At 42.2% G+C, this 13,406-nt stretch overlaps 1 protein-coding gene across 1 annotated transcript in view; it reads left to right on the forward strand.

The window, feature by feature from the left end:
- The window catches only part of POLN (DNA polymerase nu), a 157,914-nt gene that overhangs the window by 23,051 nt on the left and 121,457 nt on the right, over positions 1-13,406 (forward strand). Inside the window, exons 5-6 of the mRNA XM_004265219.3 lie at positions 2,633-2,745; positions 13,095-13,252. Coding sequence (XP_004265267.2) covers positions 2,633-2,745; positions 13,095-13,252 — 271 coding nt within the window. The remainder of the gene's footprint in view (positions 1-2,632; positions 2,746-13,094; positions 13,253-13,406) is intronic.

Here is a 13,406-nt window from a genome sequence, read left to right on the forward strand (position 1 = left end):
TCTAGGCTGGGAGTGCCTGAGGCACTGGTTCCGCCTGTATTCCTCACACCAAGCCCCCACAGACATTTCCTCCATAGGGGCCAACGCTGTAGCTGGACCAGCCCTTGTGGTTCTTATGATCACAGGACACGCTTCAGCAAAAACCATTAGGGAATTTGAGGAACAAGATTTATCATTCACAAGTTCTGGAGAGTACACAGAGAGGTTATGGGTAGAGAGAGAGAGAGAGAGAGAGAGAGAGTGCATGGACCTGGGCCTCTGCCTTTATTAGGGTTTGAAGGTGGGGTGTCTAGGTTTTCACGGATTCACCCTTTACTGGCTAATTTAAAGCATAAGAGCAGGAATTAGGGCACAGGAAGGTTGAGAAGCCGTGTCATCACACAGTCAGTTATCTGGGTTACCCAGGGCTTTCTGGAAGAGGGAGCTTCATCTGGTTCCTTCTCTGGTGGTTTTGCCAGCAGCTGTGTTGCATAGCTGGCAACATGTCTATTCAGGATGGATGTCTTTGAGATGGATGCCTTGGCAATCAAAGTGTGATGTCAGGCATGTACACCACAGTGTGTACATGGGATGATGTTTGACAATAGAGCGCTCTGCTCCCAAGAACCCGTAACCTTTTCTTCCCATAATTTTCTTTTGAAAGAACAATTGGGCAGGCTTTTTCTACGGAAGACCTCTGTGAGAATAGGGCCCTAATATTCGGACAGCGCTTTCTGAATTCTGGATTTATATATTCTACTCGACATTCTCCATTTGGACATCTGATGGTCACTTCAGCTCCGATCCTCCCTGTGCCTTTTATTTAGCAGATGTGGCATAATTGACTTCTGTAACTGACTTAGAAAATACACTGTGTTTTAGCCACTTTGTCTTACAAGATATTCTTTGTGTCGCTTGTCCTTTCTTAAGCTAGAAATCAGCTAGGGTTTGTCTCTTAGTGGGAGAGATCATAGTTGTTAGATGGCCTTATTGAGAACTTCCGGGTTTCCAGCTACAAGAGCATCAAAGTGGGAGGACGCTCCAGTAGTCCCAGCTTAACTCCCTCATAAGCTGCCCCCACTCCTACACACCTCTCCAGGTCCAGCAGAGGCAAGACCTAAAGCTATGCTGTCAGCAGTGGCCCTCTTCAAGGAAAACCAAAGTGAAAGCACACAGAAAAATGGAAAAAGCCTGAAAATGTCTGCCTGCGGAGCAAGCAGAGCTAATCGGACCCCAGGTTTCCTTCTTCCTCAGCCTTATCTGAAGACCCTCACTGATGTATTAATAAGCAGTTACCATAAAGGGGGATTAATACCTTGGGCCCTGGCAGCAGCAAGATCGGGTCTCAGACCTCAGCTTTGCCACTTCTCAGTTGTGTAAGGCTGTGAAAATTGTTTCACCCCTCCGAGCGTCAGTTTCCTCATCTGTAAAATGGATCTAGTGCCTGCCTAATGGGATTATGATGAGGTTTCAACACAGCAATCCTCGTGAAGTGTTTAGTGTGGTATTTGCACATGGTAAGTGTTTGATAAACGTCAACAATTATGAATCCCATATTCAAGGAGCTCGTGATTTAATGGGCCAAGGTAAATTACAGTATCGCAGATGTGGCCCCCGCTGTAGCAGGTGTGTGGCCAGGAGTACTAAAGGAACCGGGAACCGGGCAACTCCCTGCCCAGGGAATCAGGCACCTGAGCAGTTTGTAGAAATTGTGGGAGGGAAATTTTAGGCAGGAATACAGCATGTGCCTGTGGCCCTGGAGTGTGAGAGGACGTGCACAGTCTGGTGATGGAGGAAGGAGAATCCAGTGTGGGCAGAGGGTAGACTGGGGGTGTGTTGGGAGCGCAGGCTGGGGCCAGCTGGGAGGAGTCCAGGGTGCATCAGCTCTGCTCAGGAGCTGGAGGCTGAGTCTGTAGGTCGTCGTGCTGCACCCAGGGATTGGCTCTGAACAGTTGTGTGAACTTGAGTTCATTACTAGCCTCTTTGTGTCTTGGCTTCATCATCTGTAAATTGCAGATAATAAGTAACACCTACAAAAAATAACGCAGGAGACTGCATATAAGAAGTTTATTTGGGGTCTTAAGAATTGCAGTTCAGGAGACAAAGATTCAGGAACCCCCGAAAGAGTGTTCTGGGGAAGAGAAAGAGTCAGGGACTTATAAAAACAAAAAGCCACAAGATTGTCAAAAGTTGCCTGGCAGGAATTGGGGATTGACTCTGATACAAATCAGAAAACGTTTGTCCTTAAGGAATCACGAATTGTTTCAGGGTAGGGGTCTGACAAGTAGATAGGGTGTCCTGGGTTTCTGGCAGAGGTTCTGGATACCCTCACCAGGTTAAAAGGTCAGATTCCATCCAGGCTGAGACACACGAGTCCCACTTCCTCAGAGGCCTCCTGGCTCCGTTCTGGGGACTGAGCAATACCGTCCCTGCTTCGATTTTCCTTCCACACCTCTTAGGATTTGAGTTAATCTGTGGAAAGCTTGCAGAAGAAGAATGTCTGCCCATAGAACTGCATAAGTGACAGCTGTTAGTGGAGTAGTAATAATACTTTCCCAAAGTGACAGCTGTTAGTGGAGTAGTAATAATACTTTCCCAAGGTGAAGAGCTCCAAATTACTGTGTCAATCAGTGAATGTCTTTTCATCTTCTAGGAAGGTGCTGCTTCAAACACTGAAATGTAAATGTCCTGTTATTTGTTTTAACGCCAAGGATTTTCTGAGAACAGTGATGCAGTTTTTTGGTGATGATGGCAGTTGGAAGTGTGGTATGTTTTAGTTTTTATAATCTCCTAAACTTAACTTTCCAACAGTGATTCCTCCTGGGAATGGGAGCACGGCAAGGGCTGCTGTGTTTCACAACTCGTGGGTTGGGGGTGGAAGGGAGGTCGCACAGCTGCGATGCACTACCTGTGTGGCCATGTGCCCTGAGCGTGAGAGGCACTTTCCCTCTGTGTTTTAGATTATTTGAATTTTTTCAAGTATATGTTACTTTTGTAATTTAAAACAGGAAAGAAGTAAATTATGCAGCATGGGCAGATGGGATTTGTTGTTACCACAAATAGCTTATATATAAACTTTCTAAGAATTAAACTAAAGTCCAGAGTAATTAACATCAAAACAATATGAAACACGTTTTTTATCTTTCATTTAAAATTGTAAATAAGAATTTTTAACACCTTTTTTTATTAGATGCACAGATATGTAATAAAGCAAATATTGAAAGAATGTTCATTGTAGATTCTAGGTAGTAGATATATGAGTGTTGACTGTACAGTTCTTTTCAAGTTGAATGTTTGAAACTATTCATAACAAGATACTGGAAAAAATCTTTTTATTGTACAAAATTTCCAACACGTACAAAAGTGCCTGTGATACGACAAGAAATGTATATTTGGTCTTTGTCCCTGGTTCCCAGCACTCAGCTCCCAAAACCCATATGGTCTCCAGAGTGAGGAGTGTCTTTTGTATGCTGATGTAGGACTGGTGCCTGGAGGCCCCCATGGCTTTAGGGTGGGCGTCGTCAACAGGAAGAAGAGGCACCATTAGAGGAGTGGTGCTCAGGAAGGGGAGCAGGGCTGGAGAGCAAGTTAATCACCAGTGGCCAGTGACTTAATCAATCATACTGATGTAACAAAACCTCCATAAAATCCCCTCAACGGTGGGGTTCCTAGGTGAGCTCGTCAAGGTGCTGGGAGCATGGTGCACCTGGAGAGGGTGTGGAGGTTCTGCGCCCTCCCTATGCCTTGCCCTACGCATCCCTTCCATCTGGCAGTTCCTGTGTTGTAGCCTTTATAATAAACGGGTGTCGTAAATAAGGTGCTTTCCCGAGTTCTGTGAGCCATTATAGCAAATGATGGACCCTAAGGAGGGGTCGTGGGAACCCCCTATTTATAGCTGTTTGGTCGGAAGTACAGGAGGCCCTGGACTTGGGGCTGGTGCCTGAAGTGGGGCCATCTTGTGGGGCTGAGCCTTGACCTGCAGGGTCTGCACTAACCCCAGGTAGTTTGTGTCAGAATTGAATTGAGTTGTTGGACACTGGCTGGCGTGTGCAGAGAACAGCAAGTGTGTGGTGGGGAAAATGCAACAGAGTACACAATACCCAATTTCAACAGCTATTGACTATGTCCAGTCTTCTCTCCCCTATAACTTCCCACATTTCCAAATCTCCATCCCCTGGGTTATCTTGTAGCAAATCCCAAGCGTCATATTATTGACCTGTAAATACTTCAATTAGATGAGTAAAATATGAGGATTTCATTTTTCAGATGATGCCGTCATGCCATAATCTTTTCATATTATTAGCTATCCAGTCAGTGTTTGTACTTCCCCAGTTGTCTTTAAATATTTTTGTTTGTTTGTTTTTGTTGTTCACAGTTTGAACTGGGATCCAAACAAGGGTTAGTGTTATCCTATACTTGGGTTGGGTGTTTCTTTTACTCTGTATATTTTCTCCGTCTGTTGTATTTTCTTGCAATTATTTCGTCGTTTTTAACAGACCAGGCTTTTGTCCTGTAGGATTTCCCTTTCTTGGCATTTAGCATGTTCTCTCTCTTCTCTTTCTTGTAAATTGGCAATGAGATTCAGTGGCTTCATCAGATTCAGGCTAGATTTTGGGAGTGCAAGACTGCTTCATAGTCCTGACCCTAACTCCGAGTGGTGCTGTGTCCTTCTGTCAGGAAATACATAATGTCTGGTTGTTTATCTTTTTTGTGATGTTCAAATTGTTATTGTGACTTCATATGTTGAATCTTCTCCATGTTTCCTATTTATCACTTTACCTAGAATCCATTTTCAGTCTCTTCATTTTTTAATTTAAAAAAATTTCCTCTTTCCCATCTTCATTTTAAGAAAACTTAAGGGAGTTCCATGATGCTCTAGTGGTTAGGATTCGGTACTCTCACTGCCATGGCCTAGGTTCATTCCCTGGTCAGGGAACTGAAATCCTACAAACCACATGGTGTGGCCAAAAATTTTAAAAAATGAAAATAAATTTAGGAACTTCCCTGGTGGCACAGTGGTTAATAATCCACCTGCCAATGCAGGGGACATGGATTCGAACCCTGGTCCAGGAAGATCCCACATGCCATGGAGCAACTAAGCCCGTGTGCCACAACTACTGAGCCCGTGTGCCACAGCTACTGAAGTCTGCGTGCCTAGAGCCTGTGCTCCTCAACAAGAAAAGCCACCACAATGAGAAGCCCGCACACCACAATGAAGAGTAGCCCCCACTTGCCGCAGCTAGAGAAAGCCCACACGCAGCAACGAAGACCCAAAGCAGCCAAAAATAAATAAATAGATTTTTTTAAAAAAGGAAAAAGTTTAAAAAAACTTTTTTTAAATATAAAAATACTTATGGCATTATCTATTGCGCTTATTTGCTTTTGTGTATTGCCAGTTTAGTTTTTATTTCAGAAATTTTGTTTTGTTTTGTTTTACTTTGCTTTCCTGAATTCTTTCATTTCTTCATTAAGCTTTTCTTTTACTAAGTCACCTAATCTCTAAGTATTTCTAATTCTGAGTTCTTTGTTTTTCATAACTTCTATCATTCTCTTAATTTTTCTTAGCTCGTTTAAAATCTGTTTTGTTGGCATTTCTTTTTCAGTTACTGCCATTCTCCCCAGTGTGAGGCTTGTCCTGGTGGCTTCAGTTTATTAGTTATAAGAGTTTATAGGGACCAGCCCCCAGACCACTCCAGTGCTGTCAGAACTTCCCCACGGATTTTTCAAAAATATATGTTGAGCAGGAGTTCTTCTCGCCCTGCCCTGGACGGTGCCCCCGGAGCATCCAGGTCACCCCTCAGGTGCCTGAGGCTGAGCAGTGGCATCATTTCGTGTTCCCAGCGAGCCCCTTGGATCCCCACTGTGGTGGTGCATCCAGGGAGCAGCTTTCTTGGGGATCAAGATGCCATGTGGCTGACAGGGTCTTGGTGCTCCAGCTGGGTGTCAGGCCTGAGCCTCTGAGGTAGGAGAGCCGAGTTTAGGACATTGGACCACCAGAGACCTCCTGGCTCCAGGTAATATCAATTGGCGAGAGCTCTCCCAGAGATCTCCATCTCAAAGCTAAGACCCGGTTCCACTCAACAACCAGCAAGCTCCAATGCTGGACACCCTATGCCAAACAACTAGGAAGACAGGAACACAGCCCCACCCATTAGCAGAGAGGCTGCCTAAACTCATACTAAGTTCACGGAAACCCCAAAACACACCACCGGACACGGTCCTGCCCACCAGAAAGACAAGATCCAGCTTCATCCACCAGAACACAGGCACCAGTCCCCTCCACCAGGAATCCTATACAACCCACTGAACCAACCTTACCCAGTGGGGGCAGACACCAAAAACAACGGGAACTACGAACCTGCAGCCTGCGAAAAGAAAACCCCAAACACAGTAAGTTAAGCAAAATGAGAAGACAGAGAAATATGCAGCAGATGAAGGAGCAAGATAAAAACCCACCAGACCAAACAAATGAAGAGGAAATAGGCAGTCTACCTGAAAAAGAATTCAGAGTAATGATAGTAAAGATGATCCAAAATCTTGGAAATAGAATGGAGAAAATACAAGAAACGTTTAACAAGGACCTAGAAGAACTAAAGAGCAAACAAACAATGATGGAGAACACAATAAATGAAATTATAAATTCTCTAGAAGGAATCAATAGCAGAATAACTGAGGCAGAAGAATGGAAAAGTGACCTGGAAGATAAAATAGCGGAAATAACTACCACAGAGAAGAATAAAGAAAAAAGAGTGAAAAGAATTGAGGACAGTCTCAGAGACCTCTGGGACAACATTAAATGCACTAGTATTCGAATTATAGGGGTCCCAGAAGAAGAAGAGAAAAAGAAAGGGACTGAGGAAATATTTGAAGACATTATAGTCAAAAACTTCCTTAACGTGGGAAAGGAAGTAGTCAATCAAGTCCAGGTAGCGCAGAGAGTCCCATACAGGATAAACCCAAAGAGAAACAGGCCAAGACACATATCAATCAAACTATCAAAAATTAAATACAAAGAAAAAATTTTAAAAGCAGCAAGGGAAAAGCAACAAATAACATACAAGGGAATCCCCATGGCGTTAACAGCTGATCTGTCAGCAGAAGCTCTGCAAGCCAGAAGGGAGTGGCAGGACATATTTAAAGTGATGAAAGGTAAAAACCTACAACCAAGATTACTCTAGCCAGCAAGGATCTCATTCAGATTCGACGGAGAAATTAAAACCTTTACAGACAAGCAAAAGCGAAGAGAATTCAGCACCACCAAACCAGCTTTACAACAAATGCTAAAGGAACTTCTCTAGGCAGGAAACACAAGAGAAGGAAAAGACCTACCATAACAAACCCAAAACAATTAAGAAAATGGTAATAGGAACATACTTATCGATAATTACCTTAAATGTAAGTGGATTAAATGCTCCAACCAAAAGACACAGACTGGCTGAATAGATACAAAAACTAGACTCATATATATATACTGTCTACAAGAGACGCACTTCAGACCTAGGGACACAGACAGACTGAAAGTGAGGGGATGGAAAAAGATATTCCATGCATATGGAAATCAAAAGAAAGCTGGAGTAGCAATTCTCATATCAAACAAAATAGAGTTTAAAATAAAGATTATTACAAGAGACAAAGAAGGACAGTACATAATGATCAAGGGATCAATCCAAGAAGATATAACAATTGTAAATATCTATGCACCCAACATAGGGGCCCTCAGTACATAAGGCAAATGCTAACAGCCATAAAAGGGGAAATCAACAGTAACACAATAATAGTAGGGGACTTTAATACCCTACTTTCACCAATGGAGAGATCAACCAAAATGAAAATAAATAAGAAAACACAAGCTTTAAATGATACTTTAAACAAGATGGACTTAGTTGATATTTATAGGACATTACATCCAAAAACGATGATACACTTTCTACTCAAGTGCTCACGAAACATTCTCCAGGATAGATCATATCTTGGGTCACAAATCAAACCTTGGTAAATTTAAGAAAATTGAAATCATATCAAGTATCTTCTCTGACCCCAATGCTATAAGACTAGATATCAATTACAGGAAAAAAAACTGTAAAAAAATACAAACACATGGAGGCTAAACAATATGCTACTAAATAACCAAGAGATGACTGAAAAAATCAGAGAGGAAATAAAAAAAATACGTAGAAACAAATGACAATGAAAACACAATGGCTCAAAACCTATGGGATGCAGCAAAAGCAGTTCTAAGAGGAAAGTTTATCAATACAATCCTACCGCAAGTAACAAGAAAAATCTCAAATAAACAACCTAACCTTACACCTAAAGCAATTAGAGAAAGAACAAAAAAAACCCAAAGTTAGCAGAAGGAAAGAATTCATAAAGATCAGATCAGAAGTAAATGAAAAAGAAATGAAGGAAATGATAGCAAAGATCAATAAAACTAAAAGCTGGTTCTTTCCAAAGATAAACAAAATTGATAAACCATTAGCCAGACTCATCAAGAAAAAAAGGGAGAAGACTCAAATCAACAGAATTACAAAAAAAGAAAACTACAGGCCAATATCACTGAACAAAATACTAGCAAACAGAATCCAGCAGCACATTAAAAGGATCATACACCGTGATCAAGTGGGGTTTATCCCAGGAATGCAAGGATTCTTCAATATATGAAAATCAATCCATGTGATACACCATATTAACAAATTGAAGGATAAAAACCATATGATAATCTCAATAGATGCAGAAAAAGCTTTCGACAAAATTCAACACCCATTGATGATAAAAACTCTCCAGAAAGTAAGCATAGAGGGAACTTACCTCAACATAATAAAGGCCATATATGACAAACCTACAGCCAACATTGTTCTCAGTGGTTAAAAACTGAAACCATTTCCACTAAGATCAGGAACAAGACAAGGTTCCCCATTCTCACCACTATTATTCAACATAGTTTTGGAAGTCCAAGCCACGGCAGTCAGAGAAGAAAAAGAAATAAAAGGAATACAAATGGGAAAAGAAGAAGTAAGACTGTCACTGTTTGCAGACGACATGATACTATACATAAAGAATCCTAAAGATGCCACGAGAAAACTACTAGAGCTAATCAATGAATTTGGTAAAGTAGCAGGATACAAAATTAATGCACAGAAATCTCTTGCATTCCTATACACTAATGATGCAAAATATGAAAGTGAAATAAAGGAAACACTCCCATTTACCACTGCAACAAAAAGAATAAAATACCTAGGAACAAACTTACCTAAAGAGACAACAGACCTGTATGCAGAAAACTATAAGACACTGATGAAAGAAATCAAAGATGATACAAACAGATGGAGAGATATACTATGTTCTTGGATTGGAAGAATCAACATTGTGAAAATGACTCTACTACCCAAAGCAATCTACAGATTCAGTGCAATCCCTATCAAACTACCAAGGGTATTTTTCACAGAGTTAGAACAAAAAATTTTACAATTTGTAAGGAAACACAAAAGACCCCAAATAGCCAAAGCAATCTTGAGAAAGAAAAACAGAGCTGGAAGAATCAGGCTCCCTGACTTCAGACTATACTACAAAGCTACAGTAATCAAGACAGTATGGTACTGGCACAAAAACAGAAATATAGATCAATGGAACAGGATAGAAAGCCCAGAGATAAACCCACACACATATGGTCACTTTATCTTTGATAAAGGAGGCAAGGATATACAATGGAGAAAAGACAGCCTCTTCAATAAGTGGTGCTGGGAAAACTGGACAGCTACATGTAAAAGAATGAAATTAGAACACTCCCTAACACCATACAGAAAGATAAATTCAAAATGGATTAAAGACCTAAATGTAAGGCCAGACACTATCAAACTCTTAGAGGAAAACATAGGCAGAACACTCTATGACATAAATCACAGCAAGATCCTTTTTGACCCACCTCCTAGAGAAATGGAAATAAAAACAAAAATAAACAAATGGGATCTAATGAAACTTCAAAGCTCTTGCACAGCAAAGGAGACCATAAACAAGGTGAAAAGACAACCCTCAGAATGGGAGAAAATATTTGCAAATGAAGCAACTGACAAAGGATTAATCTCCAAAATATACAAGCAGCTCATGCAGCTCAATAGCAAAAAAACAAACAACCCAATCCAAAAATGGGTGGAAGACCTAAATAGACATTTCTCCAAAGAAGATATACAGATTGCCAACAAATGCACGAAAGAATGCTCAATGTCATTAATCATTAGAGAAATGCAAATCAAAACTTGAATGAGATACCATCTCACACCAGTCAGAATGGCCATTAGCAAAAAATCTACAAACAATAAATGCTGGAGAGGGTGTGGAGAAAAGGGAACCCTCCTGCATTGTTGGTGGGAATGTAAATTGATACAGCCACTACGGAGAACAGTACAGAGGTTCCTTATAAAAGTAAAAATAGAACTACCATATGACCCAGCAGTCTCACTACTGGGCATATACCCTGAGAAAACCATAATTCAAAAAGAGACATGTACCACAATGTTCACTGCAGCACTATTTACGATAGCCAGGACATGGAAGCAACTTAAGTGTCCATCGACAGATGAATGGATAAAGAAGATTGGCACATGTATACAATGGAATATTACTCAGCCATAAAAAGAAATGAAATTGGGCTTCCCTGGTGGTGCAGTGGTTGAGAGTCCGCCTGCCGATGCAGGGGGCACGGGTTCATGCCCCGGTCTGGGAAGATCCCACATGCCGCAGAGTGGCTGGGCCCGTGAGCCATGGCCGCTGAGCCTGCGCGTCCGGAGCCTGTGCTCCGCAACGGGAGAGGCCACAACAGTGAGGGGCCCGCGTACCGCAAAAAAAAAAAAAAAAAAGAAATGAAATTGAGTTATTTGTAGTGAGGTGGATGGACCTTGAGTCTGTCATACAGAATGAAGTAAGTCAGAAAGAGAAAACAAATACCATATGCTAACACATATATGGAATAATTTTTTTAAAAAGCTTCTGAAGAACCAAGGGGCAGACAGGAATAAAGACTCAGAATTAGAGAATGGACTTGAGGATACAGGGAGGGGGAAGAGTAAGCTGGGACAAAGTGAGAGAGTGGCATTGACATATATACACTACCAAATGTAAAGTGGATGGCTAGTGGGAAGCAGCCGCACAGCACAGGAAGATCAGCTGGTGCTCTGTGACCACCTAGAGGGGTGAGATAGGGAGGGTGGGAGGGAGATGTAAGAGGGAGGGGATATGGGGATATATCTATATGTATAGCTGATTCACTTTGTTATACAGCAGCGACTAACACAACAATATAAAGTAATTATACTCCAATAAAAATGTTTTTAGGGCTTCCCCGGTGGCGCAGTGGTTGAGAGTACGCTTGCCTATGCAGGGGACACGGCTTCGTGCCCTGGGCTGGGAAGATCCCACATGCCATGGAGCGGCTAGGCCCGTGAGCATGGCCACTGAGCCTGCATGTCCGGAGCCTGTGCTCTGCAACAGGAGAGGCCACAACAGTGAGAGGCCCGCGTACCACAAAAAAAAAAAAAAAAGAAAAAGTTTTTAAAAAAGTAAATTATAATTAAAAAAATGTTGATAAGAGCCCTTAATTTTGGAACATTACAGCTTTGAAAAGGCAAGTAGAATGAAATAATCTGGCTCGGTCAGTGTTGGCAGACATGGCTACATGAAGTCATGACGGCTGACTTGGGCGGCAAGTAGCCAGAGTGCCTACAGACTTCCTGTCAACCCAAGTTCCATATCTGCCAACATAGGAGACGTCCCACGCATCAAACAAAAAAGTGATGATACTGGCTGCTTTGGTAAATATAAATCTCTTCGACTACTATGATTTAAAGGTGCCAGAAAATATATTTAGTGTGATGTAATCTAAGATTACAGTTTTATTTAAAGGCAGAGTCCTTGTTTTTGTAAATCACACTTCAAAATGTTAAAGTAACTTCAGAAAGCAGTCACTTAGGATTCAGACTTACGTCCTAATTTATCAGTCTCCCCATCCTTTTATAACTCCTCTCCATGTCTAAAATACTCTGGTACTAAAATGTATTTAGCAAATATCACTTTATTTTATTTTTTTAATAATAGTAGGACATGCTCTTATAGGGCTCTTTTTTAAATTTGGTTGCACCAGGTCTTAGTTGCAGCAGCGGGCTCCTTAGTTATGGCTTGTGGGCTCAGTTGCAGCAGGCGGGCTCCTTAGTTGCAGCTTGCCAGCTCCTTAGTTGCGGCTCATGGGCTTCTTAGTTGCGGCATGCATGTGGGATCTAGATCCCTGACCAGGGATTGAACCCGGGCCCCCTGCATTGGGAGCATGGAGTCTTATCCACTGTGCCAACAGGGAAGTCCCCATCACTTTTATGTTTTGAAAAGCACCTTCATATGTGTCCCATGGATACTTACAGTGACTTTTCTCCCAGTTTTCAGACAAGAAAACTACACTTAAGGGGTGACGTGGCCTCCCAGGCTCACAGGCAGCCTTCTACCACCACTCTTTTCACACATCACGGTGCAGCACACGAGCTGTCTCACAGGGTTTCCTCACCTCAGGGTGACTGAACAGAATGTCCGGCATCTTCATCCTCGCGTACACTGCCCACCAGCCACCGTGTGCTCAGGCGGCTCCACCGCTCCTCCTTCACTCGAGAGACTTTTCTCCTGACACCCCGATGCAGGGTTAGGGGTGGCCTGGGAGGCAGCCCAGCAGGAGGGTGGGGGAGGGGAGGCTTGGAAAGAGTGGACGCGGGGACGTGTGTGGTTGAAAAGAGGTGTGTGGGGCAGAGAGGCTCCAGAGCGGGGAGAAGAGTTGGGAGGAGAAGGCAAGGGTGTGGCTGAGGATTCTGACTTCTGTCTCTTTCAGCGTTTTTGAGAGCGTTACTTTGGGATGGATTCCCCATGGAGATTGGCTGTGTGGGACCCGGTTTGTGGGGGCCACTCTTATCAAAGGCTCAGCATTCTTTAGGAGTGAGGGAGCATCACTTTGGTACTTAGGTCTGTGATTTGAGGGGATGGTAGTACCATAATTATTAATTTGAACCTTGAGAACCTTGTTAAAGCAGGGAAAAGTGTAACTATTCATTTTTCTTAGAATGATTAAATGATCTTTTTCTCTGTAGTTGCTGATTTTGTAGGGCTAGATCCCAGAATTGCTGCATGGCTTATAGATCCTACTGATGCTGCACCCTCTTTTGAAGATTTAGTGGCAAAATACTTTGGAAACTCCATCACAGTTAAGGTGAACAGCACATATGGAAATTCCTCAAGAACGACTGTGGTGAGTTGTTTTAAGATAAGGTTTATCAACCTTAATACAACCCAAATTTTCCTCTAGGAACTTCTTCTACTTCATAGATAGTCCAGTAGTAAAAAAAAAACATTGCTGACATTCATTTTTACTTACTCAGCAGAAATGCTGTTTACCCTGACAT

Source organism: Orcinus orca, chromosome 4, assembly GCF_937001465.1.
Source record: "Orcinus orca chromosome 4, mOrcOrc1.1, whole genome shotgun sequence".
NCBI classification, from domain to species: domain Eukaryota; kingdom Metazoa; phylum Chordata; class Mammalia; order Artiodactyla; family Delphinidae; genus Orcinus; species Orcinus orca.